This window comes from Cydia pomonella, chromosome 20 (genome assembly GCF_033807575.1).
Source record: "Cydia pomonella isolate Wapato2018A chromosome 20, ilCydPomo1, whole genome shotgun sequence".
Taxonomy (NCBI): Eukaryota; Metazoa; Arthropoda; class Insecta; order Lepidoptera; family Tortricidae; genus Cydia; species Cydia pomonella.
The window spans coordinates 215,134-240,770 of record NC_084722.1 but is presented as its reverse complement, the minus strand read 5'-3'; the positions used below and the strand labels follow the sequence as shown (position 1 = coordinate 240,770).

The 25,637-nt window shown below is 38.7% G+C and overlaps 2 protein-coding genes across 3 annotated transcripts; one reads left to right on the top strand and one right to left on the bottom strand.

Moving 5' to 3' along the window:
• Window positions 1-4,200: 4,200 nt before the first annotated feature.
• On the bottom strand, window positions 4,201-13,113 carry LOC133529392 (alpha-ketoglutarate-dependent dioxygenase alkB homolog 7, mitochondrial). Of its 2 annotated transcripts, none has more exons than XM_061867095.1 (5): window positions 12,860-13,113; window positions 12,150-12,340; window positions 5,404-5,583; window positions 5,160-5,284; window positions 4,201-4,661 (listed from the first exon to the last, which is right to left on the bottom strand). In XM_061867095.1, exons 1-5 carry the CDS (start codon window positions 12,966-12,968, stop codon window positions 4,529-4,531), a joined length of 738 nt encoding a protein of 245 aa, XP_061723079.1. In that variant the 5' UTR covers window positions 12,969-13,113; the 3' UTR covers window positions 4,201-4,528. The 2 variants fall into 2 exon arrangements, with proteins under 2 accessions (XP_061723079.1, XP_061723080.1); XM_061867096.1 differs by having other exon boundaries at window positions 12,150-12,334.
• Window positions 13,114-13,116: 3 nt separating this feature from the next.
• On the top strand, window positions 13,117-23,739 carry LOC133529391 (uncharacterized). Its single transcript, XM_061867094.1, has 2 exons — window positions 13,117-13,393; window positions 17,987-23,739. Exon 2 carries the CDS (start codon window positions 18,159-18,161, stop codon window positions 19,641-19,643), a length of 1,485 nt encoding a protein of 494 aa, XP_061723078.1. The 5' UTR covers window positions 13,117-13,393; window positions 17,987-18,158; the 3' UTR covers window positions 19,644-23,739.
• Window positions 23,740-25,637: the final 1,898 nt, after the last annotated feature.

Below are 25,637 nucleotides of genomic sequence, written 5' to 3'. Positions count from 1 at the left end.
AGATATTGGCTTAGTTTTGTAATTATACGTTCCATCATTCATCACATTAAAATTTTGCTAAGTTGGAAAGTCCGTCTACTATGCACAAGGCAAGTCCGTCATATGCCGGACTTTCCTTGAATCAGAGGTTACCAACTGTTAAATGGCTTCAATATTATTTATTACGATTTTATAAGGTTACTACAGATACGCATCTTTACGCCATTACGCATGATGTTTGTGTTTTGTATTTATTAACAATTTTAATCTCGAAACTAGTAAAGAAATGTGTTCTTTATCCTCAGCACTATGTAACCGAAAATACAAATAAGAAAATACCTATTAAGTAAATAAATGAATAAATATTGGCCGCAAGCTAAGCATAGCTTAGCTTTTACTATTGATGCTAGGCGACGACATATAGAAACTCATATAGATAAGATAAATATATAAAAAACAAACATGACTGAAGGAACAAATATCTGTGTAGATTATACAAGCAAATGGGATTCGAACCCTACCGGGATTCGAACCCATGACCATCGCCTTCATATGTTATATTATTATACCTATGACACATATTATTACCCTTTTTACTCCTCTTGAATTTTAGAATACGGTTGTACAGTCATATTTTCTTGATAGTTCCGAAGATTAAAATCACTGCAGCCATACGAGTCCATACTTAATTTTTATTTCGGAACATTTATTGTACTTATCGTGATTTAGGCGATTTGCCTACACCGTGATACAAGGTTACGCGCCACGCCAACGCTGTACCACGCGTGCCACGCCGCTATGTGACGTGGGTTCTTCGCCTTACTTATCTTGAAAATTTACGTATGTAGGGTACCTACTTGTGTTATGGAGTTTGATTTGCCAATCACTATTTGATTTAAACTTGCTACTACTATGAGCTTATTTATGTAACCCTCTTTGATCTCCGTAAATTTAAAACAACGAGTAAATTTAAAATAACTATTGGTATTTTATTTGAGAAGAAAAAAAATAAGTACGTATAATTATTTTCCAAAAAAGGTTTACCACCCCATTTACGTAGTATATGCCGGACTTACCTTTTAATAAGAAAAATTGTGTTTATTTCGAATCTAAACCCTATATTAACAAGTTTAGAGTACACTTTTCATTGTCTGGTTTCATTCTTTGTAAGGATTCTAATACGAACACATAAGCACCCATAGTATGGCTGATAACGTTACTAGACGGACTTACCTTAAACTACACGGGAAGTCCGTCTTCTCGCCGAATTTTTAAAAATACTATTGTTTTTGCTTAATTAATGATTAAAATGATCTGTCACTATAGCTTAATTATTATATATGAAATTCTTCATCGTATGTGATTACAAGCGGTCACGTAAGTGAATAATTAACGGAGCTAGAATACTCCAATGTAAAAAATAAATAAAGTATGCCGGTCTTGCCCACAGTCACCTTACTCAAACAAACCCAACTTGGCTTGGCAGTAGAAAAAGGCGCGATATTCAAATTTTCTATTTGAGATTCGCGCCAAAATTTTTTAAACTGGCCGCTTTTTTGTAGAAACAGACGGAAACGGCTTGACAGACTATAAATTTATTAGTAATAAATTATTACACATGAATTTGTTATCACTATCATCAGTGGCGGATTAACCGAACAGCAGAAAAAGCATATGCTAAGGGCCCCGCGCCTAGGGGGGCCCCGCGCTCCGACCCTGACCATGCGATTTCGGCACGCGGAACCGGCCAAGTTCCAGTAGAACTCACACTCCGCGGATCCTGTACTACCACATTTTATTTACAATGTATTTATTTCGTAAGTCGGTAACAATATTGATCAATTATTATCCTGTCTATTTTTCTTTATAAAGATTCCAACTATAGAATTTTTAGGCTTACGCAAAGACCAAGAGCAGAGTTTAGCATAAAACCGAAGGTGCAGAGTGTGTCAAAACTTTTGTGCATAGCTAAGCTGCAGGAAACAGCAGAGCTCGGAAACGAACAAAAGAAGATACTGTGTTTAAAAACATATTAGTGAAAAGCAAGGAAGGGTGATTTATTAATTAATTATTATTTCAAATAACAAATTGCACCTTACAGCTAATGCCTAATGATGATCAGCTTTGAGCCCGTAGTAGGCCAAAGGACGCGCTCCTCTACGGCTGGCCGGGCGCCCAAAATATGCCGAGTTGCTGCAAAGCCGTGATGCATATGATCGAATTGTCAAAATGTTATAAAAAGAAAACAGCGGGGCCCCTATGCAGGGCGTTGTATTCGCATAGGCCGGATGTAAAGTCGCACTTTCGAGCAGCAGACGAGCCGAGATCACATTGGTTCAATTCCAAACTCTGTTCTCCTACAATTCAGCCTTTGCATTGTGGCGCGCGGCGATAGAACGCTCCGGGTCTCCGCCCTTATACCGAGCTCGGCCTACGGCCTCGTTCACACTCTGGCATTGGTTTCATTATAGGCTCTGCTTTCCTGCAGCTTGACCTTCAGCTTCGCACGGGAACGCTACGAAATTGGGTGGTCTGGATATTCAGCTCGTGGAGCTCAGCCTTCGGCCTTGTTTTTTGGCTCACTTAGCCATTAGTTCCCACTTCTTAGGTCCGACTCACTTTTAACCAATTTTTACAAGCTTTTATTTATTATACTTAATAATATTGATGTTGTTAAACGTTGTAGGGATACCTACATGCTTTTATTTGACTTGCAATACTCGTAAGTTGTTTTCAAAATCTGCAAACCATCTGCAAATTATTTTTTGACCATTTGTCAAAATTGACCTGATCTGATGATGAAAATCGAAGGTAGGACGAAACCTATATAAAAGAAAGGAACTATGATAAAATAACACAACTTCATTAAGATTAGGCTCTTTTAAAATGGCTAAATAAAAAATAAATAAATCTGAATTCCTTCAAATTAACAAATAAGTAAAATACTCCGGATTTTAAATAATGTCATATACCTATACTTCGTGTCATCCACGAAGACGCGCCCCGCTCTTCTTCCTAATCGCTTAAAGTACAAATCTGCAACGTTTTGGCAGTGTAATTATGTCTACTAATCAATGTGTATAGATAGCCTTACTATACTACTAAAAGGTTGCACACCACACTTGTAGGTACTATAGGCGATTGGGAGGAGGACTGGGGCGCGTCTTCGTGGATGACACGAACAACAGACACAAAAAAACATTTCTTGTATAGGGGCTCCGTGAACTTTTCTTTTTACTTTATTTTTACTATTGTTACCATTCAGTCAATAAAGGCCAAACGGGGGCTATTAGTAAATATCTTTTACATTACATTACAAGCCTAAGGGACCTTTGCAGCGCTATGTACGTCTTTTTAGTAAGAAGAGAAGATTTTTTGCAATAACCCAAAAGCGACTAAACCGATCATTTTCGCTATAGTTTTCATTGAAAGTATTTTTTCTTTCTTTCGGAACGATTATTTCCGAAAATAATAACTTTATTAAAAAAAGGTTTTTGGAGACCGTTACTCGTTTTGAAAGACCTTATCCGACCATACGCCGCACTACAGGGTCAAAGCAAAAAAACTCAAAGAAAAAGCATTTTGTATGGGAGGTATCCTAATTTTTTTGAAGTTTTTATTTTACCCGTTCTTAGTAATGCATAATTTATGTATCCATGCTAAATTACAGCTATCTAGCACTAAAGATCACGGAGAAAACCCTCGGACAGACGGACATGGCGAAACTATAAGTTTCTAGGTCACTACGAAACCCTAAACAATACACTGCGTAACATGTTAAAACTAATCGAGAACGAGTGAAAAAAATTAAGACATCTTAAAAATGTTGTGACGGTACTGAATCCTCGGGGTGCGAGTCCGACGTCTTTTTTTTTCAAACCAGGGGGCCCCGCGATCTATTGTGCTAAGGGCCCCGCGCCTTCTTAATCCGCCCCTGACTATCATATTATATTTATATCATGTTTTCTATGTATTTAAGTATTTATCTATTATACTATCGTCGTCTAGTACCCCCAACACAAGCTTACTGTGGGGATAGGTCGATTTGTGTAGTTGTAGATTGTCCCATAATGTTTATGAATTTGGAATTTTTCGCACGAAAATACGATACTTAATTGATTGAGTTTTCCAACGAGTAGGTAACAGTTATTATTACGCTAAAACATAAACTAAAGTAGTTTTAAATAGAGCTAAAGTATGATATGGAAATAATAAACGAAGTTATTTTAATTGCTTGTTTTATTTAACATTTTCTAAAATAATAACAATTAAATGAATGGTTCATATCATACTTCTCTAAATCACACAATACTGTCATTTATATATATCTTAGTTGACCAACTATTCAAGGTGTAATTGAAATTTTGGCAAATTATCTATTAACAGACACTACATATATAAGTATAAACTAGTATTTTAAATATCATATTGCATTAGGTACTGCATTGGTCAGTTGACATGTAGGTACAGTCAAGTCAAGGTATAGAAGTTGTCCATTATTTACCTACAGGACACCTGGTTTATTATATAAGGTTGCCAGGTTTAGGGTTCAGGTCCGGTCCGGCCGGGGCTGGCTGCGCAGTATGACGGCGACCCGCCTCCGTCGCGGCAACTTCTCTCCGCGCCACACACTTTCCTCGCCTCCAAGGACTGCGTGCGTGTATTCGTACCGAGACACGCCACTGAAACAGACAAAGCATGTAACAAGGTAAGCTGCTATAAAGTAGGTAAGAATACATGAATATATAATAATGCCAAATATGCCGGACGACTCGTGTGCCGGTAGACCTCGTCACGATAACTTGGACTCCTTTTTGAGAGGCTGGCCAGATATAACGCAAAACAGAGAAGAATGTAAAAAGAGGGGAGGAAGCCTTTGCCCAGCAGTGGGACACAGTGGGCTCTGAATAATAATATTGCCAATCGGCTTACCTCATGATATGTAGCACCTGCCATTGCCGCAAGGCGTCTAGACAAGACAACATCAAACAGGAGGCACAGACCCGCTATCTCCCCACCGCAGAACGGAAACAGGCTTACCTCATGATATACAGCGCCCGGCGTTGCAGCAAGGCGTCTAGACCAAGATGCTTATGGGCCTCGTGTTGCAGACATATCTCAGCATCAGACAGGAGAGTCAGACCTAGTATCACCCCACCGCAGAACGGAAACAGGCTTACCTCATGATATACAACGCCCGGCGTTGCAGCAAGGCGTCTAGACCGAGATGCTTATGGGTCTCATGCTGCAGCCGCATCACAGCATCAGAGAGTAGACATAGGCCCGCGATGACCCCACCGCAAAACTGTAACGGAGAAAATGAAACAAGGATCAGTTGAAAACATCAACCTACATTGACCAAAACTGAAATATGGTTTAGGTCAATGTAGATTTTATTGCGCAACAACTGCTGCGCAGACTCACCCGAACCGCATCAATGTGAGGCTTGATATGTCCAGCGGCGGCCAGGTCCAGTACGTGGGCAGCCGGCAGGAGTTCCGAGTCCGTCCCGGTGCGGGGGAAAACGCCGCGTATACGCGAGATGACAGCTTCGTTGGTCGGGCTCCATGAACTACGTTCCGTTTCGCGGAAGCCTATGATCGCCTGCGTAAGAATAAAGTTAGAGTTAGACCAAGCCAAGTTTGCAGCGATTATGATAGCCTAGACGGTGCAAGTGTTATTTTAAACGTCAAATTTCTGTGAGATTATAACGTTTAAGCAACACTTGCACTGTCTGGGCTATCAAAATCGCTGCCCACGTAGCTTGGTGAAAATCTAACGACTTTGACCATTTTTTTTTTCATTTTATACCAATTGGATGCCAGGAAAAATGAATAGAGTCTGAACAAGCTAACTCTGCACTCTGTGTGGAAATGTCAAAATTACTAGCATCTAATTTCTATGAAAATGTAACGTTTATAATGCCACTCCTCACTTTGCTCTATTTAATTCGGTGGAAAGTTAGCTTTGTCGGACTCTATACGTAAGTTTCCAAGTAAACTGGAACTGGAAACCAAATAAATGGCATACGGGTGCCGATCAATAGGGAGTATTACTGCAATGTTCTGCCTCCAGAGAGCAGCACTAGCACAGACCGTAAACCATTTTGCCTAGTATTGTCAGTTATTTTCCTCAATTTACGATAACATTTGGTGCAAAATTCAAGAATTTTTTCTGCAAGTAGGCCTCAAGGGCTCTTTTACAAGTCAATACAACATTTATAGTAACATCATATAGTGACATTAAAAATACATAACAACATTTATAAATACAACAGCCAATACCTGGGTAAACATTACATTATAATAATCTTAAAATAAATAATGACTACAATACAATAGAGATGTATAGTCTCTATGGTTAAAAACACATTAAATCTGGAGATGTAAAAGGTCCCCAATGTCAGAGTACTAATACTAATAAAATTTGGAGGTGTAAAGGTGGAGTTCCCTATTGTGTACAATATAAGCGGAAATTACTTATTTACAATATAAGTAGTGTTGAAAAAAAAAACACTTCGTCAAGTTACGAAATCTTACCTATGATAATTTTGTACAATAACGGAAATCGTGATTTCGTATATAGGTATTCCGCCCAGTAAAGGAGCTCTACAAAATCTTATCGATATGAAACGAAAGAAGATTCGACCACAAAAAAAATCGGCTACAGACGAACATGACGAAACTATAAACATTAAACACAGTTCCGTTTTTGCTATTTTGTCTTAAGTTACTTGTAATTATGGAAATATATAACTGACGTCATAATAATATATGTATAAAGATGAATTTCTTAATTTTTTGAGTATTAAAATACCTACGTAATATTTACGACATTTATAAACCTTACACTGGTAATTTCAATCTTACAATACAATACAATACAAATATACTTTATTGCACACCTCAATACAGAAACAGTACAAATAATACAACACATAAAGAAGAGGTAAACAATAGGCGGTCTTATCGCTAAAAAGCGATCTCTTCCAGACAACCTCACTTCTACTTCCTAGCAACATTATCTATGACGTCATTTATTACTACGACCGTGACGTAGCATTCGCGACTCGTAAATGGCCTCGTAGTGGCCTTGGCCTTCAGTCGGCCTCGCGGCGAGGCCGCCCTTGTAAGCGAGGTCGGGGGTGGTTCGGAACGAATCCGCGAGTGGCGCTGATTGGTATCGCTAATGTAGCTGTCACACTGACAGGACCTAAGACTAGTCGGCGTAACGTAAGAATTTATTTTTGACAGGTATGAATTGAACCTTATATAAATGAAGCTAAGGTTATTAGTTCAACGGTAAGTCTTAACTTTATATAAATATAAGGGTCAACTGTCCAAAAGCAATTCTTACGAATTGCCATCGGCAATATGTATGTAAAAATGTAAAATCTAATTGATTAAGTACTTAGTTTTAATATGGTTGTATTGTAACTGTGCTAAGAATGCTATTATTTATTTATTTTAAACTTTAATGCACATCATAAAAGGTACAGATGGCGTACTTAATGCTTCATGGTATTCTCTACCAGTCAACCATATAATAGGGCCTAACAGAAAAATGTCAAGATGTGGTGGGTGTAATTATCATTAGATTGTAAACAACTCACCTTTAGATATTTCCAGTAAGATTCCTATTTAAAATAGAACATTAAAAACCTAATTTAACATCTAGCTAGACTATTTGCCTAGAACAGGGGTTCCCAAACTGTGCGCCGCAGCACCCTAGTTCTCCGTAGATAGTAAGGAGGGGCACCATGAGACAATCCTCCTCACCATGTTACATATCTATTTTGAATAACTTAGCTAGGTTAGGGCACCGAGATTAAATTTAAACCGTGCCATAGACTGAACGAGATAGGGAGACCCTGGCCTTGAACTAAAATAATGCATAAGTATTTTATTTATTATTTTTTTTTTTTTTATTTATAGCCTCATATCAGAAATACATTTTTTTATACTGTATCTATAGTTTTTCCTTAATCTACGATAACCGATTCTGTGTGCCTTTGGGCAAAGGCCTCCCCCAATCTTCTCCACTCTTCCTTATTTTGCACTAATCTGGTCCATATTTTAGTCCTTCCAGCCATGTCTTCTATTTCATCGGACCATCTTTTAAATTGCCTACCTCTGTTTCTTTTATGTCCTCTAGGATGCCATAGTGTTACAATTTTGCTCCATTTATCTCCTCCTCTAATAGTATGTCCAGCCCACTTCCATTTCAGTTGTTTTGTTTTGTATGTCACATCAGTAAATCCTGTTTTGTCTCTTAAATCCTTGTTACTTGTTTTGTCAATTCTTCTTCTCTTTAAGATGCTTCTTTCCATGGCTCTCTGAGTTATACTCAACCTTTTACATTGTGCTTTGGTGAGTGCCCATGTCTGGCAGCCGTATGTGAAAATTGGTAGAATGCATGTATTGAAGAGTTTTCTTTTGATGTGCATACTTGTTTGACTATTTTTCATGACCTCTTTAAGAGACCAGTATCTCTTCCACGCGTTTCCAATTCTTCTGTCTATTTCCTTTGTTGTTGAGTCATGGTTGGATATTAGTTGACCTAAATATATATATTCTGTTACATACTCAATGGTGTTGTCATCTATTTTTATCTCTGTGGCCTCCATACTATTAGTAGTCATTGCTTTAGTCTTCTGGAGATTCATAGAGAGTCCGACTGCTTTACTAGCTGTATTCAGTTCTACGAGCATTTGCTGTAACTCTCTTGCTGTACTCGCGAAGACCACTATGTCGTCCGCGAATCTCAAATGGGTTAGTTTCTCGCCGTTTATATTTAAGCCGTTATTTGACCAATCAAATTTCCGAAATACTTCCTCTAAAACTGCTGTGAATAATTTGGGTGATAAAGGGTCGCCCTGTCTTACTCCTCTTTGTATATTTATGTCACAGCCTTCCTTTTCCAATTTAATTCTTGCTGTGGTGCCTGTGTAGATGTTCTTAATTATCCTTATGTATTTGTGCTCGACACCCTGATTTAGCAAAGCTTTCCAGATTTTTGAGTGGTCGAGTGAATCAAACGCCTTGCAATAGTCTACGAAGCAACAGTGATAATGAATGTTATATTCTTTGCATTTTTCTGCTATCTGTCTAGCTACGTGTATGTGATCCACTGTAGAGTAGTTGTTTCTAAAGCCTGCCTGTTCTCTCGGTTGATTTTCGTCTAAAGTTTTGGTAATACGGTTTAGAATAATTTTCGAAAATACTTTATACATATTTGACATTAAGCTTATAGGCCTATAATTTCCTATGTCATCTCTGTTGCCCTTTTTGTGTAATAGTTTAATTGAGGATACTGTCCATGATTTTGGTATCTTTTCTGTTTCCAGGATAATGTTGAAGATTTTAGTCAGGAGTGGTGTAATGATCTCTTTTGTTTCAAGTATCGCTTCATTTGATATATTATCAGGGCCTAATGCTTTGTCTCTCTTTTGAGTGCTGATTGCTTTTTCGACTTCGCTTTGCATAATCGATGGTACTTTGTCCGAGTCAGGTAATTCAATTTGTTCAGTTGATGATTTTTTTGAGTATAAGTCGCTATAGTAATCTGTGGCAGTACTTATAATGTCTGGTCTTTTAGTTTTGTCTTTGCCGAAAGAATTTTTTAGTTTGGGTATCCATTGCTCCTTTCCTTGTAGTAGTTTCATGGCTTTTTTAGTTCCTCCGGTTTTTTCTATTAGGTTCTCCAAAGTCCGTAGTCTATGATCTTTCCTGTCTTTTCGCATATTCGTTCTTAGTTCTTTACTTAATTGAGTAATGACTCTTCTAATTTCTGCTGTTTTAGGAGAAGTTTCTAACAATTTTGCTCTGTTTTCCATGATTTGTTTTGTCTTTTCTGATAGTATGTCTTTGCCTTTTCCAAATCTCATTTTTCCATTGTTATATTTACTTAGAATATTTGCGAGTTTGTTGTAGATTTCTAGTATATTCCATTCTGAAAGATCTTCATCCATGTTCATCAATTCTTCTTCTACTTGTTTGTTTGTTAATTGTGGTTCATTATTCTTCATTATGTCTTTCTGGTGCTTTGTGAATTTCCTGGTAGATTTAATTGGTGTAGGTTTTAGCTGGGTCCGGACCATTCGGTGGTTAGTATTAAAATTCAATTTTGCAATGACATTACAGTCTTCGAATGATCTAGCACGGTTAGTGAGTATATAGTCAATTTCATTCTTATAACGACCGTCAGGCGATGACCATGTCCATCTTCTGTTTTGTTTTTTCTTGTATATTGAATTCAAAATTACTAAGTGTTGTTCAAAGGCTAAATCTATTAATTTCTGTCCGTTTCTTGTTCTTTTGCCTTGGTAGTGGGGTCCCATTATGATTTCCTCTCCGTCTCTCCTGTTCCCTATTTGAGCATTGAAGTCTCCCATCAGGATTAAATTTGTTGGACTTATTTTTGTTAATGTGTCATTTAATTTTTTATAGAATTCATTAATGGTGCTGTCAGAGGATTGTTCTGTAGGAGAGTACACTTGTACTATGGTCCATTCATTCTTATGTAAAGGTAGCATGATTTTGAGGACTGCTATGCGCTCTGAAATCCCTTGGACTTCAACAATATTGTGTTTCAGTTCTTTATGTATCATGAAACCTACTCCATATTGTCCTGGCGTCTCGCCCTTAGAGTATAGAACAAAATCGCCATAATCTTCTATTTTGTCGCCCATACGCCTTACCTCACTGATACCTATTATACTCCAATTTATGTTCTCCAGTGCCATTGTTAATTCTAGCAGATTATCTTCTGTTCTCAGTGTGCGTACATTTATGGTTGCTATATGTATCTGGTTCGTTTGTTGATATTTTTTTGGGGGGATGTGGTCTAATTCCCCACGGGGACCAGCCGGGTTGGGGAATGTTATTTTTGTTGTGTTTTGTATGCTAGTTCTATTTATTTTAGTCAGTGTTTTCCGGTTACCGTAGTTTAATTGTTTTTTGATTGAGTCTGTTCAAGTGAGCTCCCTTCCTTTGTAATTATTTTATAATTATTCGTTTTTGGTACTTTATTGGGCTGAGAGTGTGGCACTCTGTTCTCTCCTGTTGTTGTACTGAAATTGCTTGGAGGGGTCTTGGGTGGGGAAGATGGAACCCGCTTTCTTTTATCATTGTTCTCTTTCTTTTCACGTTTCTCCTTCACAATAAGTTTATCATTTTTAATGATGGCATACTTGCCAGATTCTCTGGCTTCTATCATTTTTGGAACTAGAGCCTTTCTTTTTTCGAGGGTCTCTTTTGAGAAGTCCTCGGTTACACTTATATTCTTTGGGAAATTCTTTCTGTTTTTAAGGAGTTCCATTTTTCTCCAGCCGAGGGTGAGTACTAATTTTATTGGCCTGATTCTTGAATCTTCCTTTTTCCCAATTCTTTGCACTTCACTGATCTCCCACCTATCCCAGTCGTTGGACTTTATTGAGTTCTTATTGATACCATTTAGAGTTTCCAAAACTATGTCCATAAGTTCTATATTTTCGTTTTCCTCTTCTTTTATCCCAAAGAGTATTATGTTATTTTTCCTGGAATCAATTTCTAATCGCTTCACTGTAGATTTTAGTTTATCTATTTCTATTTTCATTTCTGTATTTTCTTGAATGATAGGTTTTAGTTTTTCATCAAATGCTAGGGAAAGGGATGTGTGGACCGACTCGGTAATAGCCGTGGTCTGCTTTTCTAACTCGTCCTTCAGTTTCTTCCAAAGCAAATCAAACTGTTCCTCCATTGTAATTTTTCCACCAAAGACGGGTAACTTTTCTACCCTGGCCACACTGGGTGTCAAGAACCGTAAAAAATTATAATTTCTGAACGCAATTCGATTTATTATGTTGTTTAGACTGCCGCTTCTTTTCTCTATGTCACTTTATAATTTTGACAGTGACAGATAACCTCACTTCAGTAAGATCGTTTTATATTGAGTTATTAGCACTGTAGTCACTGGATATGCCGAGTTTTTTATTTATTCCGACGCGCGGCCAGTTAAACTTTAAGGGGAAAGTCACTACTTTAAGCTATTGTTTTTTTTCACACTGTTTCGCGTAAGAAATACGAGAGCGTTCACATAAGCGTCTGACGTATTGTAAACCGGAACCGGAACTGAATGCATAAGTGCATATGCATAAGTAATATATGTTAAAAAAATATAATAGTACCCACATTATCCCAATGGTCGAATTCATATCTGATCCTCTTGAGCATGGGTTCCAGCTCAGCAAGCAGCATTCCCTCCTCCGCCTCCGTCACAAAGTCCGGCAGCACCTGCATGCCCTGTATGGTTGCCGCTCGGAGTTCTGGCTGCTCATCTGATGGCCATGATGAGTGCACTTCTATTAGCTTTGGATCTGCAACTGGGAAAATATTCATTGCAGAACCACTTTCCATTATTTGATAGAGCTGAAACTTCACATACATTGTAAGTTGGGTGACAATGCAATATTATGGTACCATCGAGCTGATCCGATGATAGACACAGGAGGCAGTAGGTGGCCATAGGCACTCTGTGATAAAACAATTAATTGTGTTTGGGTTTCTTAGAATTGTCTCAATAAGTATTAGTTGCCTGTTGAAGAAAAGTACCTACAGACAGTGATAAAGGCTCGTATCCCAAATGACATTTTTGACAAAAACTTATTGCTTTCGTAATCATTCAACATTTCTCTAGAATTGGCTATAGTTCTTTTAATCGTTTTCTTCAAGAGAGGCAGATAAACATCCTGTAAAATTTAATAAGCCAAATTTTTTTTGTGACCATGACCAGTATAGTACTTACTGGAATTATGAGCTCTGAGCTATATGCAGTCGCAACAACGAAACAATCACAAAAAAGTAGAGCATAGACTAAGAAACTGCACTTTTAGGAGCCTTACCAGGTAAGGCACCGGCTGCAGGCTTAGGTTGCGAGCATAGCGTGCGAGATGCCGGACGCCACAAGCCAGTGCGGCACCGTCGAAGCACGCTGAAGGTCAGGCCACGCATCGCGGTTTGTAAACAAACCGCTATTTTGCGTAATTTTTTTCTCACAAAATAACCTGAAAATAGAAAAAAAATGACAGTCAGCTGATACAGCTGTCAATCACAGTCCAAATTCTACGAAAAATCTGCGAAGGGAAAAGCTTTAAAATTTTGTTTATAACCAATAGACATAAGGAAATATACACGTACAACGTAAATAGAATCAACGGGAATAATTAGTATTAACTTTAATGATAATATTTTCAGTAGATTTTGACATAGGTGGTTAATATCTGCTCGATTTGGACCAATTTATCGACACAACTGTCAACGTCATCTTATGAATGCTAACCTGCAATGTGGGTCTATGTGCTGATTTTGCAGTGTACGTTTTGTAAATAATCACGATTAAGCTAAATTGCTGAACACGAGCCCTCAACAAACAACAGGTGATTGTCATAAACCATTTTCGGTTCCATGTCTGGAATAAGGTCGTGCGTAGGTTTTAGGTTTTCTTGCAGTATTTTTGTTTATGGATCTTTTTTAATTGCGATGTATTTTTTGTTATGCATGTTGTACTGTTTTCTTGTTGTCCTTGGTGGTTGGTGATTTGGAGATGGTTAAAAATACTAAAAACTAATGTGTACATAGTGACCTAAACAATTACTTTATCTATGTGTAGTTAAGAATATAAATATGGGCTATATGTAACATTTTCAAAATATGTAGCGACTTTAAGACGATGTAATTCATGTAATAAGGGCGTGGTTACATATTTATGAATCCACATTCATATCCAAAATAGTCTATATTGCCCTGTAAGTTTGTTTTTGAAAGGAAAAAAAAAATACATTTGAATGCAAAAGCTATTGATGAACAATATTTTTTTAACTAATATTCAGAAATAGAAAGAGTATTTAATGAGATTACTACATTCAGCTTTATATGCATGCAGTTGTGACCCTACCTTTGTCTGTTTTTGACCCAGGAGTCTAGCTATAGATGACAATTGTATTGTCAATGATAAACACCAACAGACATTAAAAAAGTACAGACGCTACAAAAAGTTACATGGTTATTTCCATTTGGTTATTTGGCTGGGCCCCCCAGTATAATATGGGTGGCAAGTAAGAGGTTTATTTACCTTGAACATATGTGGTATGGAGAAGTTATTAAATTATGTGCATTACTTTGCCTGCTAAACAGCTATCAACTCTTTAGTTATCTGACAGTTGATACATTTTTACCACAGCACATCACTTGCTTATATTCCATCAACACACTTCTAAGGCTACCAATTTTTTATTGTATTCACACTGTGCTTACTAACCCGGGCTACTCTCGCCGTGTGGTGCCGGCGTTAGAATAGCACCACCCCATCTCGTCCCGTGGGTGTCGTAAAAGCCGACTAAGGGAACACCGACGGATGGGCAGCAGCGTCCGTCGAGCATTTTAAACAACACCTACTGCGGTCCCTACTCGTAACACCAACCAAATACAAACCAAACCAAACCCCTGTCAACTTTTAAAACCCCCATCGAAAAATCAAACCCCTATCTTTAATCTATTAAACAAACTTTAACTAAATATCTCTAATCAACCCCCTTCTTAAAATCAAACATCCTATCTTAAAACAAAATAACTTCACAAAACTCAACCTGGACCCATGGCCGCCCGTACTCAATGCGGGGACCATGGGTCCACCCTAACTCATAACAACAACGCCGGGTCTTCAACTCGAGCATCACCATTGCTTTCTGACTGATGGTGATGCCGGACCCGGCATCGCATAAATCACACCAGCCTCTTCACAAATGTCACCACGGGCACAGGGTCGCCCGTATCCCTAGCGAGGGCCCTGTGTCTTCAATTGACATAACTAACCTTACAAAAAAAAAAAAAAAAAACCCGGGCTACTTGAGGTTTTCATTGTATTCACACTGTGCTTACTAACCCGGGCTACTTGAGGTTTTCATTGTATTCACACTGTGCTTGCTAACCCAGGCTACTTGAGGTTTTCATTGTATTCACACTGTGCTTACTAACCCGGGCTACTTGAGGTTTTCATTGTATTCACACTGTGCTTGCTAACCCGGGCTACTTGAGGTTTTCATTGTATTCACACTGTGCTTGCTAACCCGGGCTACTTGAGGTTTTCATTGTATTCACACTGTGCTTGCTAACCCGGGCTACTTGAGGTTTTCATTGTATTCACACTGTGCTTACTAACCCGGGCTACTTGAGGTTTTCATTGTATTCACACTGTGCTTGCTAACCCAGGCTACTTGAGGTTTTCATTGTATTCACACTGTGCTTACTAACCCGGGCTACTTGAGGTTTTCATTGTATTCACACTGTGCTTGCTAACCCGGGCTACTTGAGGTTTTCATTGTATTCACACTGTGCTTGCTAACCCGGGCTACTTGAGGTTTTCATTGTATTCACACTGTGCTTGCTAACCCGGGCTACTTGAGGTTTTCATTGTATTCACACTGTGCTTACTAACCCGGGCTACTTGAGGTTTTCATTGTATTCACACTGTGCTTGCTAACCCGGGCTACTTGAGGTTTTCATTGTATTCACACTGTGCTTGCTAACCCGGGCTACTTGAGGTTTTTTTTTTTTTTTTTATACTACGTCGGTGGCAAACAAGCATACGGCCTGCCTGATGGTAAGCAGTCTCCGTAGCCTATGTACACCTGCAACTCCAGAGGAGTTACATGCGCGTTGCCGACCCTAACCCCACCCCCCTCGTTGAGCTCTGGCAACCTTACATACTTACTACAGGAGGAGGTTTTCATTGTATGCAGACTGTGCTTACTAACCCAGGCTACTTGAGGTTTTCATTACAGCCATTACACTGATAACAAAAAAGGTCAACAATTCACAAAGGGCTACAGACTTCAAAATTCCAAAAGGAGGTGGTTATAATAACACATAAAAGTAAAAAAAGTTTAGAGCTTAAAAAAAAAGAAATCGAATTCTTGTGATTGGCTTACTGTTTCTATTTGGCAATCTATTTTGTTACTCTAGCTGTAAAATAAAAATAAATAAATAAAACCACCGATAAAAAGTAAAAAAATAATTATCTTTTTACAAAAATAATAAAAGTCCCATCAGGGTACCGCTAAGTTTAAAATAGATATTTAAAGTTTGCCACTTAGCAATACCCCATAGCGATACCCATCTCTACAAAAAATCTATACTTTTTGTCTAAAAACTGATAAGAGATAATAATTTTTTTACTTTTTAAGGGTTATTTTTTTATTATTAGTCTTTTTGCGTACGAAGTTTTTAATTTTTAAAATTTTATAGGTATTTCAAGTTATTCAAACTATGGTCTCATAATACACGCTCACGAGTCAGAGTAAGAACCACCGCAAGGAAACTCGCTTTCACGTATAAAAAACCGCATAGAAATAGGTCCATCCGTTTGATAGCTATGATGCCACAGACAGACAGACATATTGGCGTCAAACTTACAACACCCCTCTTATTGCGCGGGTTAACAATAAAACGACATGTGACACTAATCACACCTCTTATTGGTAAAGAAGAAAATCTCTCATAAAAAAAACGTAATGCAGTAGGTGAACTACATAAAGATAACAATTGTTGTTTTTACAACTCTTGAAGATAATTACCTGACAATAGATAACCGAATGGTTAGTTTATAGTTTTGCTTTGTCATCTAAACTCGAACTTACAATAAAAATATCAATAGACAATAGAGACCAGACGGTACTCGAAATAGGCTAAACAAAAACTAGTAATCATGGCAACTGTAATTAGTAATTTAACTTCTAACAAATAAAGTCCAAAATACATTGTAGATACGGAAGCCAGGTAGATGATTTCCTTACCTATAATAATTAAGCTAGGTAGGTACTTACCTATCTTCAAGTATTACCTGGGTTCTTGTACATGCAACAATATTTTATTATATCACCTTTGCTTTTGGTTTATCAATTTTTTTTACATCTCTGGAGGAACAACATAATGTGTTGTATTGGGAGCGTGCACGACTGTCACGCAACCTAGTGTCCGCAAGTCTAGGGGAAAACGTCAATTCACTACATCTTATAAAACTACTCCAAAACTAAAAACTACTGAACGGATTTTTATACGACTTTCATCTATCAATAGAGTGATTCTTGAGGAAGGCTTAAGTATATAACTTGTTAAGGTTTTGTGTAAATTGTTTGAAATATAACGATGTTGTCGGAAAAAATCACGCTGGCTAGGAGCTTTAATCGAAAACGCTGCCTAATCCGTTTGAGCTATAACAACACAATGTATGGTGGGGTTGTTTCTCATTCATAGGTCTACAAAAAGTCCGCGATCTTAAATGTCTATCTTTTAAGGATAACTTACTATATCCATTCTTAACATATAGAAAAAGATCACGTAATATGTGGCATTTACAAAGCTATTTACATGGATACATTATTAACAATTATCAAAATAAATACTTTAGTTATATTAAGCATTTCATACAGATTACAATGGTCTCTTACACCATTCAATTTAAATGAATATTTCAGGAGTTATCGTAAATCAAAGTTTCATTTCGAGCCATATAATTGTACGAAATGTTAAAGACGCTATCCGCAGTTAGTTCAAATTTTTACCACCTTATTCGCTGGGATCGCTTTACTTACCCCCACCATGCACTTCGCACGGTCCCAATACCTAATCTCATAAATGAAAGACGGATAGGACATTCAACTTTTAACACGCTATGGAGTAGAATTTTTACATGTTACAGGGAAATGTCACAAATGCTACAAATTTGCTCTTAAGTGTTCCATGACTGGTGCCGTTACCCTACTACAGGGATAAAATCTAAAAGCTATAAATTTGTAAAGTAAAAGTAAGTTTGTATGTATTTGTAAAGTTATATTTGTACGGAACCCTAGCACTTGTCCGTTTTTTTTTCTCGAACTGATTTGTATTTGGTTTTAATGAAATGTTGTAGTCGGATACTAGAAATTAACGAATTGTATACAGTAAATACAAATGCAATTTCGTTGTGTTTTCAGATGCCGCCATCTCCATGTATCTTCTAGTCACGGCAAGCTGATGTCAAGTAACCGTAGTGCCTGAGCATGAGCAATAGCCTGTTTTCGCAAGTATACATAAATCATGGGTATATTAGCACGAGACTGCAAAATATCGCAATAGAGGCTATTTCCACTAGTAATTAATACAGTCATGGGTATCTATTGCCCGCAATGCCGCGCGGCGATCACGGCGGCGCGGCGGCCGACGAGCATCGAGCGGCTGCCCGACGAGGTGCTGCTGCTGATCCTGGAGCGGCTGCCGGCGCGCGAGCTGGTGGCCGGCGCCGCGCGCGTCAACCGGCGCTGGGCCGCGCTCGTGCGCCGCCGAGCCGCCTCCATACACTGCCGGCTACAACTCCCGCGCTTACCCAACACCCTCCGGTCGTTAATAGTCACCTCCGGTTTACAATGCTCCATACCTTCGCTACTCACAGCTACGATGCGCATGAAGCATCTGCGCGAACTCTCTTGCCACTCGGGCGTGCGATTCTCCAACGAGGAAATAGCTTTGTTGGGTGCGTTACCCAATTTAAAGCATTTAGATGTGTTCACGGCGTGCGCGGCGCGGGACGTCTCAGATTCAGCCGTGGCGGATCGTCTGCAGTCGTTAGTTGTAAATAGTTACACTGCCCGTTTTCCTGGTGCCGAACGCTGCCAGCTGCGAGGTCTTCACATGTTCGGGGAGGCGCTGTTCACGCCAACATCAAGATTACTAGCGCTGTTACGCGCCAGGAAAGAGCACCTGACTGATTTGACTCTCCGATGCGCGGACTTACGCGCGCACATGTATGAAGCCATCGGCGATTGCGCGAACATGGTGAATCTCCAATTATATAGCTGTTGGTTGATGTCCGCGGAGGACGCGATACGTGCGACTAGGCCTCAAGGCCTGAGACGCTTACACATAACGGGCGCGGTGATGGTGCGACGGACTTACCTTGACGAAGTAATCGCGCGGTTGCCAAAAGGGATAGAAGAGCTCGCATTGAGTGGCTCAGCTCTCGGCGATGAACACATTTCTGCCTTAGCCGCTCGACTGCCGCATCTGAAGGTGTTGGAAGCGTGGCGTTGCCGCATCACACCCGAAGGCGTTTTAAAACTAGCCGCCTCTATGCCGAAGCTAGAAGTCTTAGATCTCGATCTGCCGCTGCGTTCGGCTTATGTGGGTGCGTTACGCAGGCACGCAACGCTAGAGTTTATTCGGTGTTTATCGGAGCGTCCGCCGGCGGAGCGCGACTTTACTCGCCCGTACTGTTTACGACGACGGCCCGTTCAGCGCGCGCAGCCTTGCAACTGTGCCTCCAACGTGACTAAAGAGGTCGTAGAGCCGCCCGTAGGTCTGCAAGGGCCACAGAGGAAGGTGCGGGTCGAGTGCGCCGCGGCGCGATTCGCAGAGGACTCGTTTCGGCGACGCGGTGAAGGTTTTAGAGCTAAGATTTTTACCATTGGACGTCGGTGCGGCTGCTGCGGCCGCTGCAGGACCCGCAGCTGGACCCGCCGTGGGCCACGGCGTACTGCGACGGCAGCTAGCCGGCGCGGCGCGGCGGCGGCGGGCTGCTGGCCACGTTCCGCCGCGAGCTGCAGCGCTGGCGCCGGCGGCCGCGCCCCGACGACTAGCGCCAGCCCCAGACGATAGCACTAGCGTCTCCCGAGCGTCGTCTAGTCAACTCTGTGGCTGCTGCTCGACGCAATGTTGGTGCAACTGCGCGGCGACACTGTTTTCCATAGCGCTGACTAGACACCGACATCCATATTTGATTTCTGAGTAAATTGTGTACCGGTGTCCGACTCCCACCGAAATGATTACAGTACGATTGAGCTGTCTTCATCGACATTGTTTACAAATATGCCTTTACTCAGATCTAAATTCCTTGCAATATTTCTTGCATACCGATAAGAGGCTCAAAGCTGTATTAATAAATGTATAATATGATCGATCTAAATGTGCCTGAACCTAACTCATTGAGCACTGGGGTCAACCGAGCGCAAGGATCAAAAATGTTTTTAAATAGGAAGCCTCGAGAGGACTGGAAAAACTATTATAGTGGTTGTGTGTTGTGTGACTAGTGACGACTGACGATCTTAAATTATTTATTAAAAGGTTTTAGCATAATATTATTTACAAGTTGTGTATTAAATTGTAACTTTATACGGCCAACGCCATAAATATTGCAGCGCATAAAATGGTAGTAGTAAAGCTTATGCCTAAGGTCTTGTATATTCTGGTGTAAGTACTCGTAATTGAATGAGTTCTCTCGATTTTTAGTTACCTTTTATTGGTATATTTGTAATATGTTTAGACAGAGTTAAAATAGTCTAGAGTTGAAAATAAAATAATAGTTTAAAAAACACTAGAAAAACACGCTTTTATAAATGTGAAACCTGATCGTGTTCAATGTCCATTACGTGACCTTTCTCACAAGTGCAAACACGACTATGATACGATATTCCATCATGGAATGCCAGTGCCTATCTTCCGGCTTCATCATCAGACCTTGAAACCTAATCGCGGTCAAAGTTCATTACAAGACTTTTCTAACAAATCCAAACACAGCTATGATACGAAGTTCCAGTTCATATCTTCCGGCTCCATCATTAGATCAGTTCGACAGTACCATATTATTGTATTGTCATCAGAACTACATACAGCTGTCAATTTTCATGACGCTACGATCCTTGGAAGATGGTTAAATTAGTTACCTTAGATTCCATTACATAGTTACATTACAGGTCGAACTAATAAAAAGCGTGTTAAAAATATGCTGTGAAAAAGAAATGATTCTGAATAAGTTTTGCAGCATGGTTTTTCCTTTAGCATTCGATTAGGGCGCTTACCTAACGCTACTTTTGTTCTAAAAATACAAGAAAGCCGATTTTTGGATCAAAATAATAATATTCCTAAGTACTGCAAACATCAGAGCAATAGTCGGTTTCCTAATTGGACAAAAGTATTAACGGATGACGTCAGGCAAGAAAAAGTCTGATGGTATCCATATTTATTGCAATTTTTAATTTATTATATATTTGTATACTTAGCCTGTAATATAAATATCTACTGGACCGCAGAATAACAAACAATCTGTGTCTCTGATCTCAAGACTACGCATGTTTCATACACTACAAGGGTCATGAATTTTATGCATTTTTGTGATTTTTATTACTTAACTTATTTTCTTATTTATCTATTTTAATTTATTTTTGGCTTAGTCTTTTTTTCCGCCGCTTATTTTAAGGGTGGAAGTCTACATCTTTTATTTGTTAATTTAATTATGTGAAACCTTTGTGTTAAATAAAAGCATTGTTAGCAAGGAGTTGTTAATAGAGGCGACATCTAGGTACGCCAGCTGTCAAATTCGGAGCATGATTTTTTTAAACCTAAAGCTGCATTTCCACTGAGGGAGAGATAATACAGCGGAACAGACAAGAGATGTGGATTACAACTACAACCATTTATATTGTTAGATTCCTGCACCTCTCTCATCTTCGCACATCTCCGCCTCAGTGGAGAGGCAGAGGAGAGGTGTAAACCTCTCCTACAATCAAAAACACTTGTAACTTACAATGCTTGTGTTTAACACATTTTGTTGTGAAATGTTTTTATCCTGTATATTCGCAATGCTTCCGTACATTAATGCCAAGTGTATGCACATCACAATAGCATAGGTTTCGGAAGGGTCAATGATAATTACCGATTTGATAATATTCTTAATATTACAGATAAATCTTTGTTAATTATTTTATCCTTTAGATATCTCAAAAGTAAATAAAGTGTTCTGATAATTATCCGGTAATTATATTGATAATAGCGGACCCCGATAATATTCTTAACAAATGTACTGGGCGTTGATTTAAGTGAATAGAAAAATATACCAACACCTGTGCGTGATACTCTGTTTTAATTTAGATTAGTTCAATTCAAATGTAGTATTTAATAAGAAGTTCCTTAGTGAAAATGTCAGAAGATAACGAAGATATTAATAATATTCAAATATTACTAAGACATAGTGGATGACCACTTCTTCCTACAAATGTAGGCTCCATTTTTTCTGTATATTGACATTATAAAATATGTTTTCACATAAGTAATTTAATGTACATTAACTATAGCTAAGTCCCTTTCGTTTGATTTTTTAATTACTATTAAAGTTACAAGGGTCTACGGTATGAGGTTTTTCAAAAAAGGTGTGTACAGGTTTTTAAAGGGTCGGCAACCCGCCTGTAACAACTCTGGAGTTGCAGGCGTCCATAGGCTGCGGTGACTGCTTACCATCAGGCGGGCCGTTTGATTGTTTGCCACCGACGTGGTATTAAAAAAAAAGGTAAGAAGCTTATAAAAATTTGTATGGCATTTCATTATTTTCTTTTTCTCTTTAATTAATAACCAATAAATCTAAGAAATCAAATGAAGGGGCATAGTTATGGTTAATATACATACATCAAATAGTATAAACATATTTTCCATATCGTCAATATCCAGAGAGGAAAATGGGGACTTTTATATGGAGAAGCAGTTTTCCCCTTCTTAATGGATTATTTGACGTTATTATTAAAAGTGATTTGCAGTAGCACTAATGCACATAGCGCCTATAGAAACCACAAATGGTAGGAATTACCAAAGAGAATTAGAAATAGAGGTGTATTGTCAAATAAAACTTTGTAGCCACGTAAATTTACTGCCATCTTCCGAAATATGATTATAACTTTTCGAACGCCAATTGACATTGATCCTTATTCTTTCACTGATATATGTACAATTTGTTAATTATCAAAAAGTGGCGCCATCTTACTGGGCACAACCTAAAGGTTATGGCGCCATCGCTCGAAACAATGTCGCTATACCTTTGGCTTTTGATCTATTAGCTGGCGCCACTTTATATAACAAATTTAACACTTATAAGCATCAAAGTCAATTGGCGTTCTAAACTCTGTCTCGCCAACACCGCATAAGCAGTTTGGCGAGTAACTTTAAAATTAATTATGTATAGCCTTTGAAAAAGTTGTAATCATGTTTCGAAAGATGATAGTAAATTTACTGTAGCTACAAAGTTTTCTTTGACAATACACCTCTATTTCAAATTCTCTTTAGAATTACTGCTCCTTCTAACAAAGAGACCCGTTTGACTCGAGTAAATTATAAAAGGTGACGGCTACCATTTTTGTAAGAAGGGGTTAAAGCATGTCACGGCCAAACTGTAATGTTTAACAACTTGACGCCTCGCTCTAGGGTCTGTCATTTCTTGCAGAATTTGACAGTTCGACTGTCACTTTTCTAGTCAAATAGGTCCCTTCTATAGTATTGACAAATATGTGATCTTCCAATTATGAAAGGTAGAGGTAAGGAACACGATCTCCATATACCAAAAAGTGTCCGACAAAAGACCATAAATAGGTCGCGCTAGAATACCTAGAATACTTGAAAAAAAAAAATCTAATCATAGACAGCGCACTTCACTCCGTCAATAACGCCTAGGTTCTTAGCTACTCTAGCGCTACTCTGGAGAGATTTGGAACCAACTATTATTTATAGCTGACAGCTGGACACTTACAACAATTCTGCCTAAGGAGTTTCTGTTCCTTGCCTCTACCTTCCATACTTCCAATGAAATAGCACCTGTCATTTGTGTTCTTTGTTTATTCAGTGAAAGTAACTTTTAAATATTAACTTTAGTAAGCATTTTAACTATATAAATTGTACCATGTTCGCTCAATATATTTATTTACACCTTAATAAATTTGCTATTAATTCTTTATCCCATGCATGTTACAACTTCAAATATGCCCAGGCCCCTGTTTCACCACGGGGGCAATTGTCACCTGCCAGTGACAAGGGGTCACACGTTTAGGGGGAGGGAGGGTGTCAAGAAAATGTGACATGTTGTGACAAGGGGGAGGGGGGAGTCGCTAACTTTGTGACGTCACTTTAACTTCATCAGTAACCCAGTTTTTGTTTAAATCGCTGTGCAGTTAAATAACGAGTTTTTGGACCGATAATCATTTTTATTCGTTCTTTCCTAATCGGTTTTGTGTTATAAAATTACTAATATCTCTTTCATCAAAAATATTTTGAAAATATATTAATAATACCTATCGATTTGCCGATTTCGTTGTAAACAAAATTAATAAAAATGTAACGTCACACCAGCGGGGGAGGGGTTTGCGAAATGTGACCAAGTGTGACAAGGAGGGGGAGGGGTCAAAAAACCTCGAAATTCGTGTGACGTAATTAATGGATGAACCCCAATGCGCTGTACAGTCACGTCTGAAAATATCGGTACGAAAAATGAGCTAAAAATATGTAAACACTATCTTAATATATGGGCAATAAAGTCGTGTATACATATTTTTGGCATTTTTTTCGTATTGATATTTTCATACGTGACCGTACATCGCTGGTGCAACAAGTAAATAAGGACATTTATTCACCTTAAATCTCTCGGCGATACCTGTACTTATCGCCCCAGAAATAGACAGAGATTGTAAGTGTCAATTTCATTTGTCATCGTGGTGAAATAAGTTCCTGATGAGTAGCCAAGCCAACGATTAAAGTTACACATATCTAACGCCTGTTTTTTTACATTAGCAATGATGATTTTATGTGATGAACCTATTCTTTCCTCCTCGAGCCGGCATTTTTGCCACGGCTCATGGGAGCCTGGGGTCCGCTTGACAACTAATCTCTAGAATTGGCCTAGGCTCTAGTTTTTACGAAAGCGACTGCCACCTGACGTTCCAACCCAGAGGGTGGACTAGGCTTCATTGGGATTAGTCTGGTTTTCTCTTGATGTTTTCCTTCACCCAAAAGCGCCTGGTAATAGTACATTGTGCAACGAGGGGCGTAAGTAAAATTTTGCATGTGAGGTCTTTAGATGCACGACAGCCGCAGGCTGGAATGCATTAAAGACCCGAGCTTGCAAAATTCTTACCCCCAGAGTTACGCACAATGTTTTTCATCACACTTGCGAAGAAAAAACTACATTTTAAGCGAAGGAATTCTTAAATATTGTGACATTTCAAACATTCGTCCGCCATATTGTCATTATTTGACAGGTTAGGCATCGAAGGTACTATGGAAGGTAGAAGCAAGGAACAAAATCTCCATATACCAAAAAGTGTCCGACAAAAAACCATAAATAGATGGCGCTACAATACCTAGAATACATGAGAAAAAAATCTAATCATAGACAGCGCACTTCACTCCGTCATTAACGCCTAGGTTCATAGCTATATACTCTAGCCCTACTCTGCAGAGATTTGGAACTATTATTTATAGCTGACAGCTGGACACATTTGCAACAATTCTGCCTAAGGAGTTTCTGTTCCTTGCCTCTACCTTCCATAGAAGGCACAGAACAGACCTATATCTGGCATTTAGCCACGATTGAAAATTGTGTAAAAATATTTTAAACAGCTATGAAATTAATTTAATTAAATATTTTTTAACATAAAAAATAAACTATAAACGTCAGTATTTTAAAAGTAAAACTCATTTATACCTACTTGGTTCGTATGAATTATTAGTGACACAATTAAAAAAAAGCTATAACTCCCTCGGGAGTTATACTTTTTTATTTCACAATCCATAACTCCCATGGGAACAATACATGTTCACAATACAATAATACTTTGTCCT